The sequence below is a fragment of the Pyrgilauda ruficollis genome, unplaced genomic scaffold, assembly GCF_017590135.1.
Source record: "Pyrgilauda ruficollis isolate IOZ18807 unplaced genomic scaffold, ASM1759013v1 scaffold23, whole genome shotgun sequence".
NCBI lineage: Eukaryota > Metazoa > Chordata > Aves > Passeriformes > Passeridae > Pyrgilauda > Pyrgilauda ruficollis.
The window spans coordinates 9,443,732-9,469,590 of record NW_024522539.1 but is presented as its reverse complement, the minus strand read 5'-3'; the positions used below and the strand labels follow the sequence as shown (position 1 = coordinate 9,469,590).

General features: G+C 39.3%; 2 protein-coding genes across 5 annotated transcripts in view; one reads left to right on the top strand and one right to left on the bottom strand.

Moving 5' to 3' along the window:
- The window catches only part of CUNH15orf48 (chromosome unknown C15orf48 homolog), a 24,767-nt gene extending 4,281 nt beyond the window's left edge, over positions 1-20,486 (top strand). The window contains exons 5-6 of one of the 3 annotated variants that reach the window (XR_005955261.1): positions 6,245-6,371; positions 20,035-20,486. The gene's annotated coding sequence lies outside the window, so the exon portion shown is untranslated. Of the gene's footprint in view, positions 1-6,244; positions 7,234-20,034 lie in introns of those variants that run through there. The other 2 variants (XR_005955260.1, XM_041468821.1) reach the window with 2 other exon arrangements.
- SLC30A4 (solute carrier family 30 member 4) lies at positions 11,412-25,859 on the bottom strand. 2 transcript variants are annotated; one of them, XM_041468818.1, is made up of 7 exons: positions 25,459-25,859; positions 20,520-20,666; positions 15,416-15,569; positions 14,943-15,165; positions 14,547-14,652; positions 12,284-12,418; positions 11,412-11,649 (listed from the first exon to the last, which is right to left on the bottom strand). In XM_041468818.1, the coding sequence occupies exons 1-7, from the start codon at positions 25,847-25,849 to the stop codon at positions 11,495-11,497; spliced, it is 1,311 nt and encodes a 436-aa protein (XP_041324752.1). In that variant the 5' UTR covers positions 25,850-25,859; the 3' UTR covers positions 11,412-11,494. The 2 variants fall into 2 exon arrangements, with proteins under 2 accessions (XP_041324752.1, XP_041324753.1); XM_041468819.1 differs by lacking the exon at positions 20,520-20,666.

Below are 25,859 nucleotides of genomic sequence, written 5' to 3'. Positions count from 1 at the left end.
TGAGACCAGTATGACTTCCCTAATCTGTGTCATGCAAACCCATTAATTTTAATTCCACAAACAATTTAGAGGCTATTGAAATAATTTAACAACTTTCTTATTTCTCTCTATTTCCTTTGCTCTCTTTAGTCTCCTACTCCATTCTATTCTTGGTTTTGATTTGGTTGATGTTGGTTTTTAACAACCACTGTCTTTGCTCACCCTAGCTAGTACATTTACATGGAACTATATAACTTCCAAATTTCCTGTTAATTATGAAGTTAAATAAAAATGGTCACTAGTTTGTGAGAGTTTCCAGTATAGGTTAGATACCATTAGAAATGTGTTTTAATAGTTCTAATCACTGTTAGAAATCCATCATTAGAATCTACAGTCATGCTTCTCTAAATTTTTCTATGTAGCCCATATGTAAATAGCTTTCTGGAAGAACAGAAGAAGACTGCTTTTTGTAGTGTTGTATATACAATGAATTGCTAATTTTTGTTATTACAGTAGTACTTCAAGACCTTTAATCTTCAGATCTTGTGGTGGTGTGGTTATCAGAGAGCTGTGTTGGGCATTTTTGTTTCTGCATGTGATAGCCCCAGTGTTAGCATTTCTCCTTCTGACCCCCTGCATTTCTCTGCCACAAGGTGCTATTAATGTACTTCTGCACTGTCTGGTTACTTCAGTGGTGGCTTTCTGCAGAAAATAGTAATTTACAGAGGGGGCTGATGCAACTGTTGGAGGAAATGGTTCATCCTGCAGTTGTTGTCTGCCTTAGCACAGAGGGTGGCTGTCCCTAGGACTAGCTGTGGAAACATACAAGAGTAATGGGAATGATTCACTGAATCCAGCCAATATTTGGTGTTGGACACTTCTGAAAAAGCTTTCAGGTTAAACAAACATGGCTGGCATGGTTTTCCTTTGCTGTCTGAAGCCTTTGCTGTCCAGCACATCCACATGCTGGACAGGAGCATACAGACAGTGAAATCCCGTAAAAAGTATAAAAAGTGTAACTGAAATAGAAATAAAAGCAATACTGCTGGCTTGGCCTGGGGCACTGGGGTTGGACTTGGTGAGTGTTGCCCCTCAGGTGCTGATGTGAACAGGGAGCAGGCAGCTTGTCTGCCCAAAGCTCTCTCCATCGGGAAGCAGCCGTCGCAGTAATGGCCCCTGCGAAGCCGTGAGCTGACGCCGCGTCCAAAGCACCTTTGCCTGTGTGCCTCGCCCTGGCCGAAGATCACACACCCTCACCCAGGCTGTGCCAACCCTATTTATGCTGGACCTTGCCCAGATGAACAAGGGGTTTAGTTCAATTAGCATTTACTTTTAGATAATTTTGTTGTGCATTTGTTCTGAGCCATTACTGGGGAGGTGTTGCCCTTCTGGTCTCACCCAGGACGTGGGAGAGCCCCTCACAACACAGGGAGCCTGGGGCCTGGAACAGATTTCACCCCAACAAGTGAGAGCTGTCCTGCAGCATCACCACGGTTCCTGGTTGGGGACTGAGGGCCATGTGAGCAAGTTGTAAGAGTGGGGGTGGCAGAACACTAGTTGGGAGCCCTGGAGACAGTTGGTCTGGGTATCAGGATATAGGCTAGTGCTGGCCTTCACTGCCAGGTTACCAAATTAGTTTAAATAAATGCTCATCTCTTAGCAACAGGGGCATGACAAAGGCTTTGGTTTGGTGTTGTTTTCACATTTAAGACTTCCAAGGTTTGGCCTGGTGCGCCAGGCCGGCTCCATGGCCTCTGTTCGGGGTTGTGACAGTGCAGGGCTGTGCCTGGAGTCCCTGGAGGTGTCCGGGGTGTCCCGGCTGGCTGCTCTGTGTGTGGAGCCCCATGAACAGGCCTGGCTGTGCAGCAGCAGTGACAGCCAGGGCTGGGGTGCTGGGCTGGCAGGTGTGCTCCTGTCCTGGCTGGCAATACCATTTCTGCTGCGCATGGCCAAGATTTGAATCTCTGTAACATTACCTAAAAGGTCCGTGTAAATAACTTAAGACTTCATCATGCAACGTTTTTAAGATAAAGCAAGTCACTTTTGTGACCATCTCTCCATAAGGTTTAAAAAGTACTTGTGAGCATCTGTTAAAATTCAGATGAAGCACAAATTTGAGCCATAAACATAAGCTTGAATTATCTTTCAACAGACTCACATAAAAACATTTGCAGTTTTTCTTTGAATTTGTTAAAAAATTTACATTATGTTGGTAGGCAGGGTCCATTCCACTGAAAACTCTCTCTAAATTATGCTGCTGCAGAAAAATAAGGGCCATATCTGCTAATAATATGAGAGGATCTTGCTCACCCACTTCTATCTGGATATCTTTTGTTTTGAGTGAGGGCTGTTCTGTTACTGAAATTCTGTTCATCTGGTTGTTTCTTTGCAAGTAAATGGTAAAATAATTTGTTTGTGTTCTGGAACGCCAAACTTGAAGTGGCCTGGCAGTTTTTAATCCTAAGTACTATAAATCACAGTGATTCCTGTAGCCTGGCAGATTGTGCAGTCCAGACAGAAGCTGTGAAACAGCTTTTTTTCATTTGTGTATTTTCTGAGTAATTAGAAGACATAATTCTGTAAGTTCAAACTCCCTTAGCTCTCCCTCAGCCAGATTTGCTGACTTCACTGACCCCAAGTGTTGCTGATGCAGGGGGAGGAGATGATAGCTCTTGAACTTGGGACTTCTATTACAGACATTGATTTTATAATCAGATTTCCCTGCTGAAGGGCATGGGAATTCTGCACAGACATTGCTGGTACCAGATGATGGTAAACTGAGAATCTAGAGACTCTAGAGGATAAGTCATTAGGATACAGCACTAAAAATAGACTACGGGGACCAGAGCTCTGTAGCGATCCTGTCAAAATCCTAAACCATTAAATCATGCTGTCCCAAGGCAGAGCCACCTGCATCCCACTTAGTGATTCCAGTTCTGTAGAACTCTTCGGTTTTCAAGCTACATTCTATCATTTGACTCATTTTTACAGTATTTGTCATGAAACCAGTATGGTGTGGTACTTTAGAGGTAGACTCTGGGCTCAAGGACTGCATCAGCCTTCTGCACAGAACTGTATCTTATCTTCAGAAAGCACTGATGCTGTGTGAGGTGTAAATGAGGAACCTCCCAACAGATCATAACAGAGATTGTCAACAGCATAATGTTAGTGAAAAGCTGGGGTTCTTTCCCTTCCTCTTTCAGTATTGGACACTGTGAATTTTTCATTGCAAAGTTCTGTTTTATCTGAGAGGTCAGAAAACCACACAAGTCTGAAAAACTTCTTGCATGTAAATAAATGTGTTTATGCTTTCAACTTTAGCAAAGCTATCACATTCTTCATCTCCTGTTGATTGTCACTTCTTTAATTGAATCAAATGTATTTCCAATAGGCAGGTAACTAATAAACACCATCCTTTATCTGATGCTGCTGCTGCACAAACAAGGAAGCAAATGCAGAAAGTTCTGATCCCTGGTAGCAACAGAAAAATCTTATCAGTTTGCCAAAGAAAAGCAATCATCTACTGCTAATAAATCACCAATTCACTACATTAAAAGAAAGGGAAATGTGGTTTTTTTATTGAAGCTGTTAAAATTGTTTCATTTAATGATGCATCTTTCCCTTCTGCTGTGACCTCTTTTATAATTCAGTAAAGACTAAATATTTTTTGAAGACTGTTAGCACTATGCTGCCCATGCTGTTAGCATTATTAAATATATTAGCATTATGCTGCCATTACTGTGTTTAGTTTTCCTCTTGGCAAATGCTTTGAATGAAAGATGCTATGGTCAGAAAAAATTAATTCATCTTGAAGACAGCAGTATCCACCTTACTCCCTAAAGCAGAAATCCACAGCACAATCCCAGTCACAATGACTTGCAGTTCTAGTCATTGCCTCATTGCCCAACTCTTGCCCATAATGTCCATATTACAACAGCATGTTTTACAAAGTAGATGAAAAACCATTAGTTTGAAGTTAGGTGAATGTTTTATACTGATTTCAGGGAGTCATGGAATTAATACAGTAAAGTTTGCAGTGGTTGTGTATGTGTACTAGTATCTATTTTTTTAAAATTCTCTCTTAAGAAAAATTAAAACATTTAAGAACTGGGCATGTCTGTGCTCAAGTTCCTGTATTTTTGTTAGTTCACAGAGGAGGTGTTTCCACTACACAAAACAGGGTGTTACAGGGAAGTTGGTGTTTGAGGATATGCTGTTGAGAATGTCACTTCTCAGTAGGTGTAAAGGGCACAGGTGTACACACTCTGCAGTAAACAGAATTACCACCCAAGTCATAGGTGGATTCCCTCAATAAAGAATCAAAGAGTTTGACCTTCCTATCTGCTTTTAGAAATCCTCACAGTTGTCTGGCTGGCAGTGCCACAGGTATAACCTGCATTCCTTAAGGAATAGTACAGCACAGGGTATTGCTGTAGCTATGGGACATTTGTTGAAATGAAGTGTAATCAGTTTCAAAAAGCAAAAGCTAACTGAAGTTCTTTATCTACTGGGCCTTTTTCTTCTTCACTAAACAGATAAAAGAAAGTATGGCAACACAACAAAGAAGGGAGATGGGGGCAACACTCCAGTATTCTTTTTTTCATACAGTAATGAAAGATTTTGGTGTGGGCTAGGCAGGTAAAACGTACCTTGTTTAGGACTGTAAAGCCATCAGATGTCTTAGTTGAACTGCACAACAGATCAATTTATGCTGCAGTCTGTAAAGGAAATTGGTATTGATTTCATTTCTGACCATCCACAATTTGCTCCAGATACAGCAGTATATTCCATACTTGGTTGCATGGCAGTGTGATGGAGTCTAATGTTTCCCAGTTGCTATCTGCACTACCCACATGACCTGGCTTTGTGTTTTCTTCCCTCCTTCTTTTTTTTGTACACGAACACACCTTGTATCATAAACAAAACATGAACTCTTAAAAAGAAATTTTTAAAAAGTCATGCAAACAACCCTGCAGTATGAATACCTCTACTTAGCCATAGCAGGTGGTGGGCTGATTCGTAGGGTTTAATTTTGTTATTACTCCAGCTCCGTGAGCAGCCTCCTTCTAGCTCTGACAGCTCAAATTAGGAACTAGCTCTTCTCTTGATCCTCAGAGCAATCTCAGATGTAGTAAGAACTTTCTGTGGAAGAAAAATATTCTGCTTTCATTGCTTCTTTACAAAGACAGTTAATAGAGTTAATGTAACGAGATATCCTGCATAGCTGTTCACATCTAAAACATATCTTCATTTCCTGCTAACTGCCCATGAACCTTTAACATTTGATAAGCAGAGAGTTACTGTCCTTTGATTTTTCTATTATATGACTTGAACTTTGCTCTGTGACAAATTGAGGAAGCTAGGTTGCTTGAAAACCATCCTCATTTATTCCATCTAGGTTCTGTTTCAAGCAAATAGAAAGAAACCAGTGTGTAACTGGTTGGGCAATTTCTGTTTCCAGTTTAAGGTGTGTCTGTTCTGCAATTGCTTAGAAAATACAGAATTGCTTAATAGCTTCAAGAAATTAAAGAAGACTTTACTGGAAGGATGTTGTGGTCCGAGTTCATCAGCCTCCTTCATCTGTATTTTCTCTCTCTGTTCTACTAAATCCAAAACCACCACTGTACTAGCAATTGCAGAATGTAAACACAACAATATTTGTCATTTATAATTGTACCTACCTAGTTTGAAACAAAATTGTTTCCCTCAGTTTATGTTTTTGATTGAAAGTGCCCTCTGATTCTTCAGAAAGAAGCACAATCAGGAATGTTTCAGATGGAATCATCTGTTGTCCTGGAAACATGAATTCAGCACCCTAAAGAAGAAATACTTATTTTCATAGAAACAAAGGGCTTGCATCATAACTTACCTTGTTACGTATTAATATTAATTAATATAATCTACTTACATTTTAGATATCTGTACCCTCAACTAATTTCTACTCATATGATTTCTTTCCTTAGATGTTTGTAACTGGAGGAAAGCACTAGAGCTTGCATTCCATGGTATTTACCCATATATGCCTTCAAAAAGTGTCTAAACTCCTTCCCAGTAATTGATTAGGCAGTCTGTGCTAGGTTTGTGCTTTTCCTTATTGCATCCATTAAAAAGATAAATCCCCTGTGGTTTTTTTTAGGAAAAAATAAGAAGGTTTGGTGGGGGTTTATTTTAGGGGAGACAGGAGTGTTTTGGAGTTGTGTTGCTGTTTCTTTACTTACTCATAAGACATCTCTAGGGTGTGTAATAGAATATATTCCCTTGCCAGCGGGAAGTGGCCGTGGCTCTCCTCGGCCCGCAGCTCTTCGTGAACGCTGGGAGCGGAGCGCCATCGTCTGGAATAGCCGGGAACGGCCTGGAAGGCAACCAGGTGAGGAGAGTCTTCGTCCATACAGGTGCGTCAGACTTGTTCTCTCAGGGGAAACAGGAACACGAGAAATCTGTAAAAAAATGCAGAATAATTGTATGCTGCGTTGAACTATAGAGCACCGTCTTAACTATGAAAGTGTTGGTTTACAGTGTTTTTCTCAAAATTAAAAGGCCAGATACTAGACTTAGGTAACTAGTTTTATAAGTTCATATTTAATCAGTTTATTTAGGGATTTATTAAATAATTTCTTTGTGTATGCTTTGGGAAAAGAAATAGAAAGATTGCAGGGAGTTGGGTGCTCTTAATACTCCTGGGATAAATGCAGTCTGCTTGCCATCTGGGTCCTTTTGTTTATTCATCAGCTGAACAAAAAATCCCTGTATGTATTAGTTTACTATGTAAAACAATGCAGGACACACTCTATACAGACAACACTGATGATTTATGTACCCTCATTTACTGGCTGATAATGGTCCTGGAGAAACAACTTATCTTTTTACCATGTATAAGGCAATCATGAAACAGTCATCTTAAGGATAAAATTATATTTTGCTTATGAAATGGCTTGCTTTTTTCCTGGCATAAATTGATGCTATAAAAGGTGTAAATGCTTCATAGCTGTAATAAATACAGTTATTTTAACCTGCATATTTAGCACCAGTTGCTTTCAAACTGTGCAATACTGAGAGAAGACAATGTAGAAAAGGAAAATAGAGATAAAAGAGCAAAAATACTCAAAAGAGTAAATATAATGATGAGGTTATCATCATTTTACAGCTTTACACAAAGAAGGCAGCTGCACATGTGTTTTAAGAGCAGATTGCTGTGGTGGCTGCAAAACAGTAAATGGAAAGGATCCATATTTATTCTAGTAGCTTCCAAAGTTGTGTCAGGGATTTGAAAGAATTAAAGAGCATGTAGGGTCCTTCCTAGAGCATTCAGCTCTGGAAAATTGCATAAGAAGAGTAGACCAGTAGGGGATTTTCCAGCTCCTGAGCACAGAGACTGTCAATGCCCAGCACGATTTGTTATAGAGGGGAGGGGAGGTTGAAACTGGGAAGAGAATTAAGGGTGGAGGACATTTATATTTTTAATGTGGAGGACATTTGTATTTTTTATGGTAGAAAAGGAATCTAGAGGCTTTCAGAATAGGTCTTTCCTATGAATTAGCAACTTGGTTAGAAGGCTTTATTTTTATTTTATTGATCAAAGAGGAAATGACCTTAGGGCAAAGGCAGGCCTGTATTTGAACAGCACTGTTCTTGGGGTGTGTTCCACCCCTGGTGCAGTGAGAGAAACTCCTGGTGACCCTGTAAGCAGCAGGTGCCCAGAGTGTGAGCTGGACATTATTAATGAAACTGTGGAGGGGACAGAATATGGCAAGAAAACAGAGAGGGAAGCTGAGAGCAGTGGCATAATGCAAAGAGCTGGTGAAACATGACATTGAGCTACGTGTGCTCACCAAATGTGTTTGGAGCAATGTGTTTGGAGCAATCAGCAAGAATAAAGACCTTGGCAATGCTCTTTTGGATAGAGGGAAATGAGCTGGGTACTTCCAGGGGATTGTCTCCTTCTCTTGAGAACTCAAGGGAACGTCTTCTCTGGCAATGGATTAGTTTATTGGACTAGGAAGCTGCTGCAGTATGTACCATGTCTTTTACCCAACAACCCATCTTTGTTTATTACACTTACACTTATTTGTAGAGAGAAATAATGCTTTAACAGCCCTGCCCTGTGCAGCATCAGTGCAGCGTCTTCATGAGATCCCAACAAAACACCTGAACAGAATCCTTGCCACTCATTACTTGATGGGTGTCTTCTGGGGTTTTTTACTTTTAAATGCCAGCCTTCTGCTTTTCTGAGTCACTCTGCCACTTGGGAGTGATTCTGCAAGAAATAGCAGATATGTACAGTAGTGAGATAATTGAAGACCAGATTCAAGTATGACATTTTAAATGGTAATTCTGCTGGTGAAGAAAGAAATGCTGCTGGTATTGAAAAGACAAAATGTCAACACAATTAAAAACAAAAACCAAACCACATAATTAGGCAAGGAAAACATTCAGAAACAAAATATGTTTCTGCTAATTTTCTTCTTAGGATAAGAACACTTGAGAAGGGAAGAGTAGGATGTGAGGGTTTGCAATCTACTCATATGAAAATGTTTTATTGACTCATATGAGTAGGTTGTCATCAAAACTGTATCTGTGCTTCAGAAGAGGATGGGTGACAATCACTGATTTAGAAAGGAAAAACCTCCCAATGTGGACTTTCAGAAGTGGCAAAATTTTCTCAGGATTTCATCTGTTCAGTCAGCAAGAGCATTCGACCACAGCTCTGAAAACCAGGGATACTGGTTGTGGAAACCCGCTTGGATCTCGGAAGTTTTTTGTTTAGAAAGAAGTTCTGTCAAGTATATGCATTTTCACTTCAGGCAGAGCATTTGTTAGAAGGAAAAGAATAGTGTAAGAGTGTGTAAACTATCTTAGCCACATTAAATAATCTGGCTTGGAAAAACATGAAACCTTATTTATAATAATGCCCCTTTTCTCTAAGCTGATACTGAAAACAATCTTGGAGTCTCGACAAAAACTTACTGATTCTTTTATTCTTTATTCTCATTTTGTCTTCTGTTGCCTCTTCTCTGAACTTCCAGTCCTTGGTAACAAGGGCCCCTCAAGGGTGAATGTAGGGTTTCAGGAATGTTTTGCCAGTTGCTTTATGATGATCCTTCACCATACTTTGTCAGCTTATACCTTCTGAAGTGTAATTATTGCATGTGAAATCACAAGTCTTAAATTGTTCTGACTAAAGACAGAGACTTAATTAATTCTCTGTATAGCATCTGCAAACTGATTTAAAGCTGAGTATTCAGACATTTCAAAACACAGCTGCCCTAAGTATCAGACTGCTATAAGAATTTGATGAAATACAAATAAATATTTTATAAGACAATGTGAACTTTAATAATCGATTTAATAAAACCCACAATAAAACAACACACCTTTTTTCTTCAATTAAACAAATGTATACTAAATTATTAAAAAACTGCCAATACATTTCTACTGTACTTCAACATCTAATTACATCAACTGTAAACCCCAATTTAATTAAAACCCATTTGAGCATTAGTATGTGCAAAATACCTGTTGTTTGTGGTTTTTGCCAGTAAGTTTGTAAGGATGGGATGCACATTTTTCATGAACTGTGATATGGCTTAATTAATGATAGTGTTTGTATTGCAGCATTACCTTCCCAAGCACAGTGGTGCTTTTCAGCTGCACATGCTCCCATGCTGTACACCAGTGTTCCTCCTTCTTGCCCAAAGAGATACAAACACAGTCTGGTGTTATGTGCACTTTGTCCAGATTCTCAATGTGCTGTCTGCTTTCATCAATAAAAAATCATCATGTGACCTCTACCTCCAAAAAAGGAAGAAAAGAAGCCAAAATTGTTACCACCAAATGCAGATACAAATTAGCCTTATGAAAGTGTGAAACCCTAGTGAGTTTCAAAACAGAAAATAGCTGAAATATTCACAGCTGAATATCACAATAACCATAACTGGGCAAAAGTTTTCCTTTCTGATCCACACAGAGAACTACTTTTCATGTCAGTGGAAGTTCTGCATAAGGTGAAAGGACAGAATAAACAAAAAATACTTGAAGCCAAGTTCTTGCCCTCTTCTGAACTTTGTAGGTCATGTTCTTGCTGTCCTTAGCTTCTTGAATGCCAGGGCCGTCAGAAGCAGGTTGAATCTGGGCTTGTAGGTGTATGATAGCTTAGTGAAAAGATTTATTATCTTGGGTACATTCAAAATACAGGGGTTCCACAATGAAGCCAAACAGTTCCACTCTGTCACTCTGAGCTGTCCAGATGAACACAGAGTCTTTCCAGGTTGCCTCCTCTCTGCAAATACAGAAGAACCTTTCTGCCGCTCTAGGCTGTTATGATATTGTTGTCCAACACCTTCAGGTTACAGAGCTTGCTTGGATTTTGCTTTATCCATAAGCTAAGTAGTGGGAACTGCTATCACAGTGGCATTCCTGTCAGGATGCTACCATGCTGTGCTTAAAGCAAAGATGAAAAGGTCAGAGATTGTGATGGATGGAATTGTGCATGTCTAAAACTTCTGCTCCCCACTTTCCTGTTAGGTGCACATATCTGTAGATTGCATTTGAGAGGATTTCCAAGTCAAATATCACTTCTATCATTTGACTTTTAAAACAAAACAATATGGAAAAAATGATCAATTACAGGACATTTATTAATTACAACTAGAATGCATGCTAATCAACTGGCCTTTTAATGTGAATCAAATGATGGTTTAGACATTCAAGATTATTAATAATAAATTCCTCTTACAAGTCAAAACTTTGTAAAATAAATAACCTGTTTCTAATGTATAAATCCTATTCTAAAACACATTAAAGATAACTGATCACTTAAAACACTTTGGGTCCAGTGTTGGGTCTCTAGATAAATACCAGAAGTCTGGGCAAGGATCTTCCTGTCTGGATCTCTGAATGCCCAGATTAAAGCTAACTTTCTGGTCTGGGTACAGGAAATTCTGTGTTTTGCACTGTCTCCAAAGAGACAGTTTCCATGAGAATTCAACCTAATGTATGTGTTAATAGTTTGAGATACTGTCTGAAAATTACTATTGCAAAAATACTGAATAATGAATTTGGGGATCATGATATATTGTGCAACCCGGGTATGATCAGCTTTAGAGACTTTTGACTGAAATACTGAATACCTGACGCTCCTTTTGGAGTCTTTTTTTTTTTTTTTTTTTTTTTTGGAGTGCAGGTACTTTGTGGTACGTAATGTTTAAAGGACAATATTGGACTGTAATTTGTGAGGTATCTGCAGAGCCACGTTCCAGTTTGTAAACAATAATCCAAAACCAGCTTTGTCTCAAAATCATAATAAATTGAACAAACCAGTACGACGGAGAGTGAAATACATGTTCTGTAGGGCAACCACTGCACTTTTTGCAGCACCAGTTCTCCCTGCTGCATGTCCCATGGTACAAATCCACATATGAATGGTTACTATTGGATAATTTTCATTTTGCATTTATTGCTCTCAGTCTTTGACTACACAAGGTAAAGAATAAGGCAGCAGTTCCCAAAACGTAAGAAATTAGGCACTGGAACTCTGACAACTTGCACAGGTTTTGCTCATTTCCTGTTTGTAACTCTGAAGCTGGACAGAGCACTTGTACATTCCAAACGTGTTCAGCAGCAGCTGCCGGGCCTTGGACTGAACATCCTCCCATTTAGATGAACTACCAGGAACTGAAAAATAAAGAAAAGAATTAATAAGTTCCCTCCTTAAGAAACCTGAGCAATGCAAATGTTCTCAAACTTATCCCAGTGTCACCGATGAGAATAATTTTTGCTCACACTCTTTACTAATTTAATATTGTTCTTGTGGTCACTGTGTACTCTCCATCATTTTACACCTCTCTTGATAGAACTCCGTGTATGTCTGATACTTTCCTCTCAAAAACCTGAGCTCTCTTACTAAGAACTGATATTCATAGTATAGTTAGATGTCTGAATCAGCACAGGTTTTGGCAAAACATTTATTTTTCATATGTAGATTATTCCACATTAGAATTTCACCCTTTTTCCCTAAACATTTAACAAAATTTCTGAGGAGAAATTTTGTGTTGGTTTTTTTCCCCTACCCAAAGAATCTGCATTGGACATTTGGGTATGAATGTATTTTATTTGCACAGTTTTCATTTACACCATGTCTTCCTTGGCCAAGGTGTTCTGTTCCTTGCTGTACAAAAGCAGAGTTAGTAGATTTTCCTTCCTCAGAATGATCTTTCTTGATTCAGTTTAAATTACAATATGAAGAGGAAGTGGTGGGGTTTTTCCTAAACTTGGATTCAATTTAGAATTATGCTATCCAGCAGCTTACCTAGTTGCAAGTGGACTATGGCAGTTGTTTTTCCTGCAGTGAGAGACCAAACATTTAAATCTTCTATAGAATAAACATCCTCAATTTTCATCAAGTCTTCCTTGATGCGATCCACATTTAAATGCCTTGGAACTCCTGTGATACCAAACATGAGATAAAATTAATTCTGTCTTCTGCAAAGTCTCAGTAGCCTTTAAAATGTCACAACAGATCTCAATGTCAAAGAAATTAGAATTTGTACTGTTGGAAATGATTAGTAACTTCCATGTTATCAACAGAAAATAATACGGAAATGGGCCTCTTAAGTCTGGTATGGATACAGAAGTTGTACAGGAATTGCAGAGCTTTCTCAATGGAATCTGTCCTGTCCAGAATCCACACTCTGGCAACAGCCAACATTAGTTCCTTTCCAATGATGTACTTTTGTTGACAATTTCACTGCAGCTTCTAACCCTTAGTAACAGTTTAGACCGGACTCTAGGGTCAAAATCTGTTAAAAAAAAAAAGAAAAAAAGCTAGGGCCTGTCTCCTGCAACTGCTTTTCAGGTACCTGGATCATGTTCACAGGCTACAGTAATCCATGGGCAGTGGTCAACACCAAGGACTGTATTTTACAGTGTCAGCTCTGCAAATCAGAGATCAAGTCCTTTTAGTATTTTCAGCAGCACATCTCTAAGTTACCACCACCATCCTTTTACACCATGCCCTTGTAGAAAGGGCAAAATCAAAATTTTAGATTATCAACTTGGGTCAAAAACTAATGCAAGTACTGCATGAACTCTTTCTGAGTAGTTTTGATGCTACAGTAGCTTTTATTGCTTATCATCTAGTTGTATGGAGTTTCTTTATGTATATTATGAGGAGTTCAGCCGCTTGCTTCTCAAATTTCTTCAGACTTTTTTCATGACTTCTCTGAACCTGGTGCCTTACTGTATCTTAAATCACGTTATTTCCAGTACTATCTATTTTGAAAGTTCAGTGTCTAAGACTGTCTCACATGAAACAAAATTTTCCTTCTAGTGGAGACCATCAAAAATTATTTAGCTGATAAATAACTAGCTAACTGTCTAGTATTTGTACAGCTTTCTTTTTCCCAGGAAAAATGGACTTAAGGGCCTTGATGTTGCAGCAGTGGTTTCCAGTATAAATGCAAGTCCATTCTCTGGAGATCCTGAATTTGAGTTGGAAAAGTCTCCTAGCATGCATAAAGCCCATATATCATCACTTTTAATGACATCATTAATTTGGAGATTTTTATGACAACTGGGATACCTATGTGAACAGCTACAACACAAAACATCTGGAATCTGACACTTCATTAGTTTGTCTTATCTGTTTCCTTCAGCTAAATCTATTGCCTTGGAGCTAATTGAGGGTTCTTCAGCTAATTTCATCATTTTTGCCTTCTCAGTGAACTTCTACTTTGCTGGGTTTTTTTTTAATCTTAAGTGACAGCAAAAGCACTTGACTGAAGAGTCTGAAGTTTCTGATTTAACCTCATAACATAATAGAAGTAAAGTCAAAGGTAATTCACATGAGACAGTTAGGAATGGGCAGTTAAAACCTAAGATTTTTCTCCCAGCCCTAACATCTTCACTTTATAAAGTAATAGTACTTAGATCTAGTACTAGAGCAGTAACAGTTAGCACGTAAGCTGTGATAAAGCAAAGGATGTTGCTGACATGTTTCCCTCTATGTCATGTAAGGTAAGATTTTTCAGCCCACATTCAGCTTTTTCTTCCCTTTTTTTTCCGTATTTGACACCACTCTTAACTTGCAGCTTCCCCTATGGGAACAGTAGATACACACAAGTAATACAAAGGCACTTGTAGGAAAGGGAAAGACAGGACTGGCATGAACCACACGTCCAGCCATTTGCCTATGCTTGGTGCTTCCTTTTACCTGCATTCACATTCACTTCAACTGTACAAGTAATGAAAGTGAGAGTGTAGAACTGAGTCTGGGCAAATGTTCACTTGATTTAACTGGGAGTCACTGCAGACACACAAGAAAGTTCTGTACATTTCACATCTCCATCTCCTGATGGTAAAGAGTGTGCAGCTATAGGACTTGTGTTGTTCTGGCCACAGTCAAAGACACCTAAAAACTGCTACAATTTACATGAGCCATAAAGAACCACCAGACTAAAGCAGCACCAAGACAGACAGGTCTCCAGGTACAATCCACATAGAAATGGGGATCATGATGTCAAGAAAACTGGTATTTTCCATGTAAAGTACTGCAGATTGGGCACAGATCTTACCTTCCAGAATAATAACTCCTGTGTCACACAGAATTCGAATTGTTGTAAAAATCACCAGTATGGAAAATACATATGTACATATAGGATCAGCAATCTTGTATTCTGGCTGCAAAAGAGAATTTTCACAATGTCAGAGGATGTATGAAAACAAGATCACTTACAAAAATGTGATTCAGAAAACACGGTTACTTCTAGTTCCAAGTTTCATGAATTTTTTTTGTTTGTATATATGTAGTAGAGACAGTTTTGCTTATTTTGTATGATGTATGAAGCTTATCATAAAACATAATTTTAAAGGTATTTTTAATAACATACAAAACCAGGCCCCTTTTGACTTTAATCACCAGAGCTGAACTGCCAAGATTCCCGGTGCCTCCAGGAGAGGCCCTTCCTTACCTTAAAGCGGATGATGTAGGCAGCTACCAGCACCCCGATGCTCTGTACCAGGTCCCCCAGGGCGTGCACAAACGCTGCTCTCACAGCCAGGCTGCTGTGCCCGTGGCTGCTGTGCCCGTGGCTGCTGGCCTGGGCTGTGCTTGGAGAGCTCGGCTGAGGTACATGAGAGTGAGGGTGGGAGTGGGAGTGAAGGTGGCCAGACTGATTCAGCAAAAACCCCATTCTGAAAGTGAAAGAAGAGAAATGCTTCAAGAAATAGGCTTTAGGGTTTGTTGCGTGGGGAGGATTTGTTAGGGTTTTTTCATTTTAAACCAAATAATTGAAAAATAATACTTGGTGTAATTTCTTGTCTTATTTGGGAAAATTAAGAGGTCCAGCAAAATTACATCCCATGACAAAGTTACAGGCCATGAATGAATTAGCAGCTTATTGAGAAATACATTTATGAGTGTTAATGGAGAGAAAGGTCTTACATCAAGTTAACTGCAACACCGACGGCTGCTGTGATGAGCATGATATCACCATTTATTTCATAGTCCATATGGATAGTTCTCTGAACAGCCTCATACAAGAGGAATGCCATAAGGATATAGACCAGCAGTACACTAATGATGGCTGACAGTACTTCTGCAAACAGAAAGGAAAAAACATTATAAAAATGTATCTCAGATCCATTTCTATTTCCAAATTACAATGTGGACAGGGCCTTATTTTAACTACTTTATCCAAATCATACCTAATATAAACTAAGAAGTTGTGTGGCAAATAAAACTTGTAAAATAGGATTAACCAACAGAGTTTGTTCTAATCCACTCCTTCACTTGTCCCTGTCATCAGTACATACCTCAAATTATGTTTTCTCTGAAAACTTCTGCACAGGTGATGATCCTGACTTTTTCAGATAACCAGAACATTTGCCTGAGAACTCACAGGCAAAGGCCTTGTCCAGGCATGAAGAGGACAGGTGATCTCAAACATTATCAGCCCACCCACAAATAAGGGAAATCTTGATTTTAAGTATACAGAATATTAACCTGGGTTTAGAAATTACTTTTATATATCCTTTTGTATTTAGGATGGAGAAGAAATTACAAAAAGATTAAAAATCAAACAGTACAAACTTGTCACACATGATACTCTTGAGCTCCTTGACAAATGTGTTCATAAATGTTATCTGAGGCAGATTCCAGGTACAAAGGCTAGCTTAATGTAAGTTTCTGTATTGCTGTGATATGCTGTTCTAACATTATCTAATATTTACCACGTATTATTATTTCACAAAAAGCAAGAGCATTATGACCATTATTGTGGCACAGGAACTTTATCTGATCAGCAGGGACTTTCAAAAAGAAACATATATCTAAAGAAAGATAAACATTAGAAAACTAATAAAAACTACTGTTTCATTGTCCTATGCTTTCTGCTGCCATTTACATCTGTGGAAAGTGGTTACAGTTCTCTATGAGGTTCCTGCTGTTCTGATGGGAGGTAAACAGGGCTAAATATTTTATAGGTCGGGACTTTTGTGCTGTCTCAGTACCCCAGTCATGAAAATGTGCTGGTAATAGCACACAAACCTAAGAAGGATGAGTCCACACTACAGTTTTAAGGCCCTACTATAAAGAATATAGGTATTTCCAAATGGGCCACTAGATTGCTTTTATCATAAATGTACTTTTACCCTCTAGCTTCATATTTTGAAAACTATCGCCTGCAGCAGCTGAAACTTAAAAAAAAAAGGCAACACAGCTGGCAGAGAAAACATTAGCCCAGTTAAAGACAGTTATAATCAAGTTAATACAGGGCTTTACAAAAAGCCCTGGGAAAACCTTAATGCTTGCTCCATTGTATTGCATATAAATCTTCAGCCATGCCTGAGTAATCTGTAATCATTATGCATAATGCTCATTACTGTCACTTGCCAGATGGATCACTGGGATCTCAGCCTTCCTCTGTGAACTCAAAGATCAGAGGTGGAATTAATTTACTTGGAGTTGTAATGGTTGTTCTTCCCCCTAGTTCCACACGTTGCCCTGATTTATTCCCCAGAAAGGGCAAAATTCTGCCCTTGGCTGTACCATAGGTCTAAGAATACTCATATGAGAATTGCCTCTCTTCTTCCTCTGCTTTCAATCTGTCAGCCTGCAGCAGAACTTCGGTTACTGCAGATGTCTTTTCTAACACAGAAGTGTTTTAATTTTATTTATTGCGTATTACAGAAAAAAACCCATGCAGCTATATCAGCATTTTAATGTCACCAAAATCAGGTGATCCATGCACTGAATTATTAACATCATTATGGGAGAAGAAACTCACACCAGCACATTCAGCTGCTGAGTAGTGTGTCAATGCCTGGATGAAGAACAGCATTACCAGGCAGTAACAAGGCTCTGAAAGTCAACTGTCATAATCTGAGATCATTTCAGAGCAACTTGAAAATCCTGGAAATATCCACAGAAATGGAAATTATCTTTACAAAGCTGGCAGATTATTCAGGGCAACAGTCCTAAAAATACACAATACATTGCTTAGAAGGTTTTCCAGAATGCTTTTTTAAAAACTTGTGAAGCCATAGCACATTAGCATTTACCAGAGAAATAATATAGTGTGCTTTTACAATCTAACCCCATGTTTTCTGCAATGCAAACCAGTGTTTTCCTTGCAGTTTCTTCCAGAGTCACTGTCATGTCAGCATTGTAGATCTGTGCTGAGATCTTTCACTTCTTGTGAAATGAACTGTGCACGGTCTCAGTGGACTGGCTGATTCTGTCATTACTAACATTGTCTCTGCAGCAATGGACGAGTGCCAGGCTCCATATCTATGCTTAAATCTGCTCAGTGTCTTGCTGAAAAGGAGGTATCTGCACTTGGTGGGGAAACTGAACTATTTTTGGCTTCAAGAACTTAATTCTTCTTCGACATGACTGCAGTTTCCATTACTTTGTCTTCACTTTTCTAACCTATTCCTGAATCTGTCAGCTTCCTTTTCACAACTGAAAATGGAATAAAACTGAACATGGAACTTATATATTATGCATTCAAAGAGAATTCAAATAAATGAAAATTAGTGCTAACTTCCTTCTGGAGTTTGACTAGACAACTATCAGGTCTGTTGCTTTTACAAGGTGATGTTTATGGGAAAATTTGAAAATTCATCATTCTGCAAACAAAAATGATAACAAGTACCAGAAACATTGTTCATTAGAACATTTTCATGCCTACTGAATGTATGGATTATCTTAAAACTTAACAGAGCAGGTCAGTGATGAGACAGTTCTTGCATATATTCCCAGCTTTAAACAAATAATCCACATATTCTTCTGTGACAGATGCCCAATCTGTACCCTACTTTTAACATCCTGACATGTTTTAACATCCCTCTTGTGAAGTTTAAACTATTGTTGAACTGACATTATTTGCTGACAAGCTTCTTACATATAGGTTACTTGAAAAAATATGTTACAACAAGGATATAGCCTAGAAACTGCTTTGTTCCATTGCCAGCACTCACTGATGTGTGAAACTGGGCCCTGAGGCCACAGCATTCAGATTGGGTGCCTAAAATCAGGAAAATAAATTTCACAAATGTCATTTTTAGATTATACAGTAATTTTGAACCATCCCATCTTCTGTACTTTGGGGGTCCCTGGCAAAGCCTTGACTCACTTCCTTCCTGCAGCACAGAAACTCTTCTCCCCAGGCTCTCCTGCTCATCCAGAGAGCTGCACTGCTGCTGTTCATGCAGGATGGCTGAAGTACAAGGAACCCCTGGAAACTGTGTAGTCCTGCTCAAAGGAGGGTCAGCTCCAGTGGGTTGCTCAGGGCTGCTTCCATGTGGGTTTCGTGTATTTCCAACTAAGGACACTCCACTAGAACCTGTTCTAGTCTTTGACCACCTGCTGGCGCTGGGAGCAGAAAAGGAGGAGCAATTGTTGCAGAACTGAGAGGCTGCTCCCTGTAGCTGCTCCTAGAGAGAAGGGCAGTACAGACTAATTTTATGGGCCACATTTGGCCCATGGATCACCACTGGATCAGTCTGGCTAGTATTTGACTAGTATTTTTCCTGGCAGTAAACTGGAGAGAAAAAAATATGCAGAAAATGAGGTGGCAGGAGTCCTCAGGGATTTCTTCTTTCACATTAATTGAAAAGTCAGTGAAAATTTACAGAACTGAGTAATATTTTAATGGTTAAGTAAGGTCCTTTTATTTTTTTAAGATTAATCCCTGTTTTAAGCTAGGCATGTTCAAGGTATGTGCTATTTGATTTTAGAAAAGTTACAAAGACATATAAACTACCCAAATTATTTTGAAATAGGGTTAAAGTATGTATAAATGCTAACATCCTTCTGGAGAGCATGAGCAAATGCCAGGGGCATACCTGCAAGGTCAGGTTTCAGCATCAGAGGAGCTCCTATCACAAAATTAAAACTTCATGAAAGAAAAGTTTGTAATGGGAAATGCTGGCATTGCTAATGCTTTCTTGCTAGAGCCCCAAAGAGCTTAGCTAGTGTACAGAGTTATGCATTCATGCACTAGTGACTAACTGATGACAAATGACAAGGAGTGATGGAGTTGTTGAATTCTACTGCTGTTCTAGCAGCCAAAATAAGAATTGCAAATAATGACTACACAAGAATTAAATTCCTTGAAAAATGTATGCTATAGAGTGTTATAGAAAACAGGTAGAAATCTGGGACACTAGAAATTATCTATTTCATGAGAAAGATACTTTGAAGTTTTTGCTAAAATGACTACAGACCTGCAGCTGTGCATTATATCCAGTTAGCAACCACTTGAAAACACCCTTTTCATCATTACATTTCCAAACATGAAGTAATAAATCCTGAAAATATTCTTCCAAGGGTTAATCCATAATTCTGTTTAAACTTCTTTTTAACCTAAACTGGACAGAGGTTAAGTAATTTGCAGTATTTTGCAAACCATGGGGCATTTTGACCTCAGCTTTCTGTGGTTTGGGGAATGCAAGAGGAATACTGATTTATACGAGTTCTGGCAGGGCAGAGCTCTCTAATAATATGTTCTACATAACTTCTTAGTTGTGGATTAAAATGTAATTTTTCACATTGAATAGGACCTTTTCCCAGTATCACAATTCTGCTGAAGTCAACAAGATTTTTTAAATCCCGGGCACTGGCAATAATCTGTTGTGAACAACCACGGGCTGACATGCACAGCTCCTGCACCAACAATGTCACCATGAATTCAATTCCCCAGCCTTCCTCTTCAAGATGGAATCAAGCATTGAGAATTTAACTCAATCTGCTAAGTGGCAGTTCCACAGAAATGGAGGGACTTGCCCTGCTCCCAGTGAATGAAATTCTGCCATCAAACTTTTGGCCAAGTTTGTTTTTTTGGTTTTTTTCATCTATTCACTTGTGGCAATACAACCTATGCAGTGTATCCCCAATAGCCAGTGAAAGGACATTGAGAGCCAGTTAAAGCAACTCTTAGGTTTGCTGCTACTTTCTTTCTAGCTACCTGTTCTTCTAGAATTAGGTGCTCTTTACAGTTTTTGCTTAAAATAATCTTTACCAGCAAAATCTGATAGCTACATACCTAAGCGATGAAATCCAAAAGTGAACCTCTTTGTTGGAGATTTTGCAGACAGCCAGAGAGCGAGGAGGGTCAAAATAATACCACTAAGGTCAGTCAGCATGTGAAGTGCATCTGTCATAATTGCTAGACTGTTAGCAACATAGCCACCTGAAAACATAATAGGAAAACTCAGGACACATGGCATTTATAATTATTTTATATAATATCCTCTTGCATTAACTGTAAGCTTACAGTTATTCCTTTTCAGAATAGTATATGAGAGCCCTTCTTATGCCCACTAAACATGGAAGGGTGTTTGCCATTACAAGCAAAATGCCATGCTATAATTTAAAGCTACCATAGTTAAAAGTGCAGTCAAGTGTGCTTTCTATTAAGAGTAACATAGAAAGGATTCACTCCTGTTATTCTAACAGAGACTACTTGCATAATGTTTGCAAGATAAGGTCCAAAACAGTTTTGTATCTTTTCTCTACACATTACTGCACATGTGTTTAATCAACTGATTCTTTAGTTAAACTACATCTGTTAAACACTCTGACATAACAGGAACACAACTCCATAGATTCAACAACCAGGAAATTTATCCTGTCCCCTTTTTATTTTTATTATTTCATCATTTAACCTTAATTATTCCCCATCCTGGCAGAAGCATGTAAGTTCTTGCAATGTCTACTGCAGACAATGACTTTCACTTGTACAGCATTTTTCTTTGTTATTTATTACCGTATTTTTTATTGTAATTATGAGCGGCATTGAGACAAATAAACTGAGATCAAAGGTTAATATCTTTGTTCCAATTCAATTGCTAGTGCTTCTATTGGATGAGTGAGAGATTTAAACAATGCACCTCTAGCTTAAGTATCCCTTATACAGAGGGGAGTCAAGGACAAGGCCGTGTTGTCTCCCATATGCTTGAAGGTAAGCCCATTATCTCAGAAAAGATCAAATCTTCAGTAACAGCTCAGCTATTATTTGGTTTCTCTTTTTACCTTGAGATTGTCATGCAGCCTGTAAATTGTATTGAGCAAAGTGTGCAGCTGGTGTGCCATTTGGCAGGCTTCAGGCTCCAACTAACATTTCAAATAAAGAAATCTTCACATACAATTAAAATTGTCTTAGTGAAGAGGCTGATCAGAGGAAATAGCAAAGGGGAATTCACAACTGGCTGATAGCTTTTAAGACTGGTCATAAAACGTGTGTGTGTGTGTGTGTGTGTGTGTGTGTGTGGGTGTTCTTATGTACACACCTGCAGACAAAGCTACTCTCTCCTCCCCAGCCAAACACGGAGCACAGCTGTACTGCAGTACAGCACTGTTTGTGCTGTGGCCACCTACCAAATGCACTACATTTCAAACACCTCCTTTCCTCCAGCCCCTTTCTTCAATTGTTCAGAACTTTCTATGTCAAATTCTTCTGAGGCTGAAACTCTCCAAAAGGCCATCGCAGCTCAAAAACAATAACTTCTTGAGATTTAGCAATTCAGCGGCTTTTTGAGTAAAATGAGTTATGCCTTTCCTTTCTGAATTAATTTGTGTTTTCCCATAATTTAAAAAAATTATTTAGAAAGTGAAACTCAATCTCTTTATAGTCAACAGAGAAGAAACAATAATTTATATGTAAGGACATTTAGTTCAGCAGTTTACATATATCATTATTTACAGTATATATATTGATTCCTATGTATTATTTTGAGAATCACTTCAGTCCAAGAAGAGTCAATTCCATTTCAGCTAGCCTCTCACTTTTAAAGATTTTAAAAATAAAAGTATAAGGAAGGAATTCAGATACTGAAGCTAAACATAATGCAGAATGTGGATTAAGAAAACATAATTGCCTTTTACAAAATCCTGTAATCAAAGGTTCTCTGTTTCTAAAGGTATCAGTTCATCACGTGGTTAAAGGTACTGCCTAGGGGCTGTTGGCAACTTGGAAAAAAAGACATCTAAAACCTGTACAAATAGACAGCTTGATGGCTCACCACTGTTTTCAGTGACCCATGAAGGACAGCAGTTCTCCTCATGGATGATAAATGAGAAATCTCTAAACATAGCTGAAAACATCAAAACCCTGTGAGAAAAGCTAACTAGGACTTGCAATATGTTCTTCATTTCTTGATGCACAATGGTTTCCCCAAAGTGTAAATTGTTATCTAACTGATCATCAAATTAAGCAATAAATACTGAGCTAGGCTGAAGTAATGAGTTTGGAAAATATATGCCAATCAAGATCTCACAAAAAAAGCTGCTGAAACGAGATTTTCTTCATCTTTACATTGGTAACAGACACCAGAAAGGTTTTTACTGAAAAAATTAATTGTCTGATAGAGTCTTCTGCCCTTCTTTTAGAAACTCAAATCTGTCAAAGATCATAGAAGTCAGTTAAAATATCCTACATGATCAGAGTTTCCCAAATACCTGAGCTTCAGATCAATTCATAAAGTTTGGAAATTTGAAACCAATCAAAGACAACACAGTACAGGGCTGGAGTGAAATAATTTAAACAGGTGGGACACTGAGCCAGGACTTGGGGGCTGTATCTCTAATTACTCTTCTGCTGATTATTACTTGCCCTGTGACAAGTCATTCAAGTCAAGATCCACAGAATTACAGAGATATCCCAACCCTCTATTTATTCTCTGTGGAAGATGGATGCCTGAATATTTTATGGGTCTGACCCCCAGTGCTCTGTTTCTGTGTCCAAGGAACGAAATATGGCTGGAAATAGAACACCCAGAACTGAGGAGGACGAGTCCACAGTACAGCACTAACACTCTGTACAGACAAATCCAGCCTGCTCAAGTCCTGACTGTGGGGAAGAACAACAGATGTGACAGTGATCAGGGTATTTTTACTCTCAAATCTATTATTTCTAGAGCTGTCCCTGCACTAGCTATGGAGAGGTCTCCAATAGCATGAATCAGATCCAAAGCCCCAAACAGAAACATTCCCAGTGACTTGAGCATCAACCTGCCAACAGCTCAGACATTATTCAGCAAGAGGCCCTTCAGATGAACTAAATTCAGTGTACATCAGAACTCTGATACAAATACAATCAACTAGCATCACTCTCATGTTAAAGGATGTCTAAGCCTAAAATACAACACTATTGCTTATCAAATTTACCTGAGTTCATGCTGAACCAAAATCTCAGCCAGAGAAAAAACATGGAGCCGGGGGCAAATCCCCACAGGTTTGACACATAGTGCCTTAGCCATAATAAGCTGATGTATTGTGGCCATGTTATTAATGACCAGCCACACACAGAGACATGCTGAAAGGCAAAACCACTTTTTTCATTAACCCACATTCCTGAAATAAGGCCCTAAATAAAACTGGTGCAGACACAGTCAATATTCTGGTCTCTCTCTGAAAAACTGAACATTTCTTGTAGGGGTTTTTCCCCCCAGCATCTGTGGGACAAACTGCAGTAGTTATCCTCTAGCAATTATTTTGCTCCTTATCCATCTTGCACAAGTTTGTCTTAAGAACACGATTCACAGTTGTCCTAGCAAAAGCATCCAAGAGCAGGAGCTCACTTCACACGAGTACTCAACTGACTCAATTTGCAGAAGTGAGGAGGAGGATGTAGATCCCATGCTGCTGTTCTTCCAGAAAGTTTTTATGATTTAATTTTTTGTGTGTGTTTGAATTATGGCAGATAATTAATCTGATTAGCTCTGATTCAGACTTGAATGTTGAAATTTAAGAAATTTAAAAGCAATTAATTGCTATGGAGAGACCTGGCTCAACATACGTATCAATGTGCTGGCACTGTGCAGTGCTCCCCACAACTCCAAATCAGGGGACAGTGGATGAAAACATTAAAGCATTTTTCAGGAGGCTGAGTCACACCCAACAGACACTTGCACTGCATGGCATGGCTGTATCCAAAATACAGATAGCAACAGGACATAGTAAGTGAATAGAGATTAACAGATAAATACTGAACTTTGTAAAAATGATTACACGATGGCAAAGGCATAATATTTAACAGCTCATCTATGCATCTCAAGGACACTCACATTTTATTTCAAGTCCATGCTGCTGTAGCCTATTTGATAAAGCACAGTTGTATAATGTTGCTGTATAATGCACAGGTTCTCCTCATCGTGCACAGCACAGCCGTTAGGAGGGAGCAATAAAAGCTGAACTTGAGCAATAGGTTCATTCTTATGACAAACAATCAGGTGTTCATACGGGAACTCATTTTCAGGTAAAACCCCACTATAGTTCTGTAAGTACTAACAAAACCCACAAATAATTTAATGCAACTACTTGGTATTCTTATATGTTGTAGCAAGAAGTGTCAAAATAACTGTCACTTTAAATGACTGTGCTCATATGATTTATGTCTGGATGAAGCACATGCTAGCCCAGAGCACAGCAGGACATCAACAAGTTCTCAAGGGAGTGATGTCTCCACTGGATTGCCGTTGACAGCTCAGGACTTGTCTTTTTAGTTCTCAGTAATATTGTGTATTGCTGTATCTGGTGAAAAAGGACAAATACCCCTGTATTACTTTCATTATTATGGTAAATGTCGCATTTAAAACTGTATTTTCCTCTTCTTCTCTTGTTTCAAACACAGCAAGATTTTATGGCCGTTGATTAAAAAATACCGCTATTGAAATTGTTCATGCCACTTCTCCTTTGTTAAAAACAACTTAAAAACTTACCAAGAATAAATAAAAATCCATTAGACAAAAAAAAATTTGTATATTTTATGCCATTTCGGGGAATTGATGAGAGATTCAGGTAAGGAAAGTTGCAAATTCTTTCAAGGAAAATACAGGTGGACTTTATTCCCTCTCACCCTCTACACATGCAGCTCATCCCTCTGGTCTCTCTAAAGGACTGATGGTTCAAAGCCAAGGCCACAGCAGCCTATCAAGCTGCGAGACACCGTGCCGGAGGGACGGCACAGAAGGCCCCCGACTCACCTATGAGCTCCCCCGTCATGAAGAGGAGGTAGAGCAGGGCAGCGAGCGTCAGGCGCTTCTTCACCTTCCTCTGCTTGGAGCGCTCCCGCCGGCTGCTGCAGCCGCTGCAGGGGTCCGGCCGGCCGGCCCGGGCGCTGCGCAGGGCGATGTCCCGGTCCAGCAGGGACTCGTCGTCGGACGGTAGCCCCGGGGACGCCCCGTTCACCGGCGTCTCCGGGGCCGCCTCCGAGCCGTCGTCCGCCACCACCACGCGCAGCTTGTTAAACCTGGGGAAGTCCTCATCCCCCACCTCGTCCGAGAAGTCAAAGGCACTGGAGTCGTTCAGGAACAGAGGGTCCTCTCTCCTCCCGAGCAGGGACTTGATGCTCGTCCAGAGCCCGGCCCCAGCCATAGCGGCGGCG

Bases quoted from the DNA above. Each gene is read 5' to 3' on its own strand.
- SLC30A4 (XM_041468818.1), bottom strand. From the start codon at position 25,849: ATGGCTGGGGCCGGGCTCTGGACGAGCATCAAGTCCCTGCTCGGGAGG. The intron at 20,667-25,458 runs GTGAGTCGGGGG...TTATGTTTTCAG, and splicing joins CATGACGGGGGAGCTCATAG to GTGGCTATGTTGCTAACAGT. The intron at 15,570-20,519 runs GTATGTAGCTAT...TTCTGTTTGCAG, and splicing joins TTTTGGATTTCATCGCTTAG to AAGTACTGTCAGCCATCATT.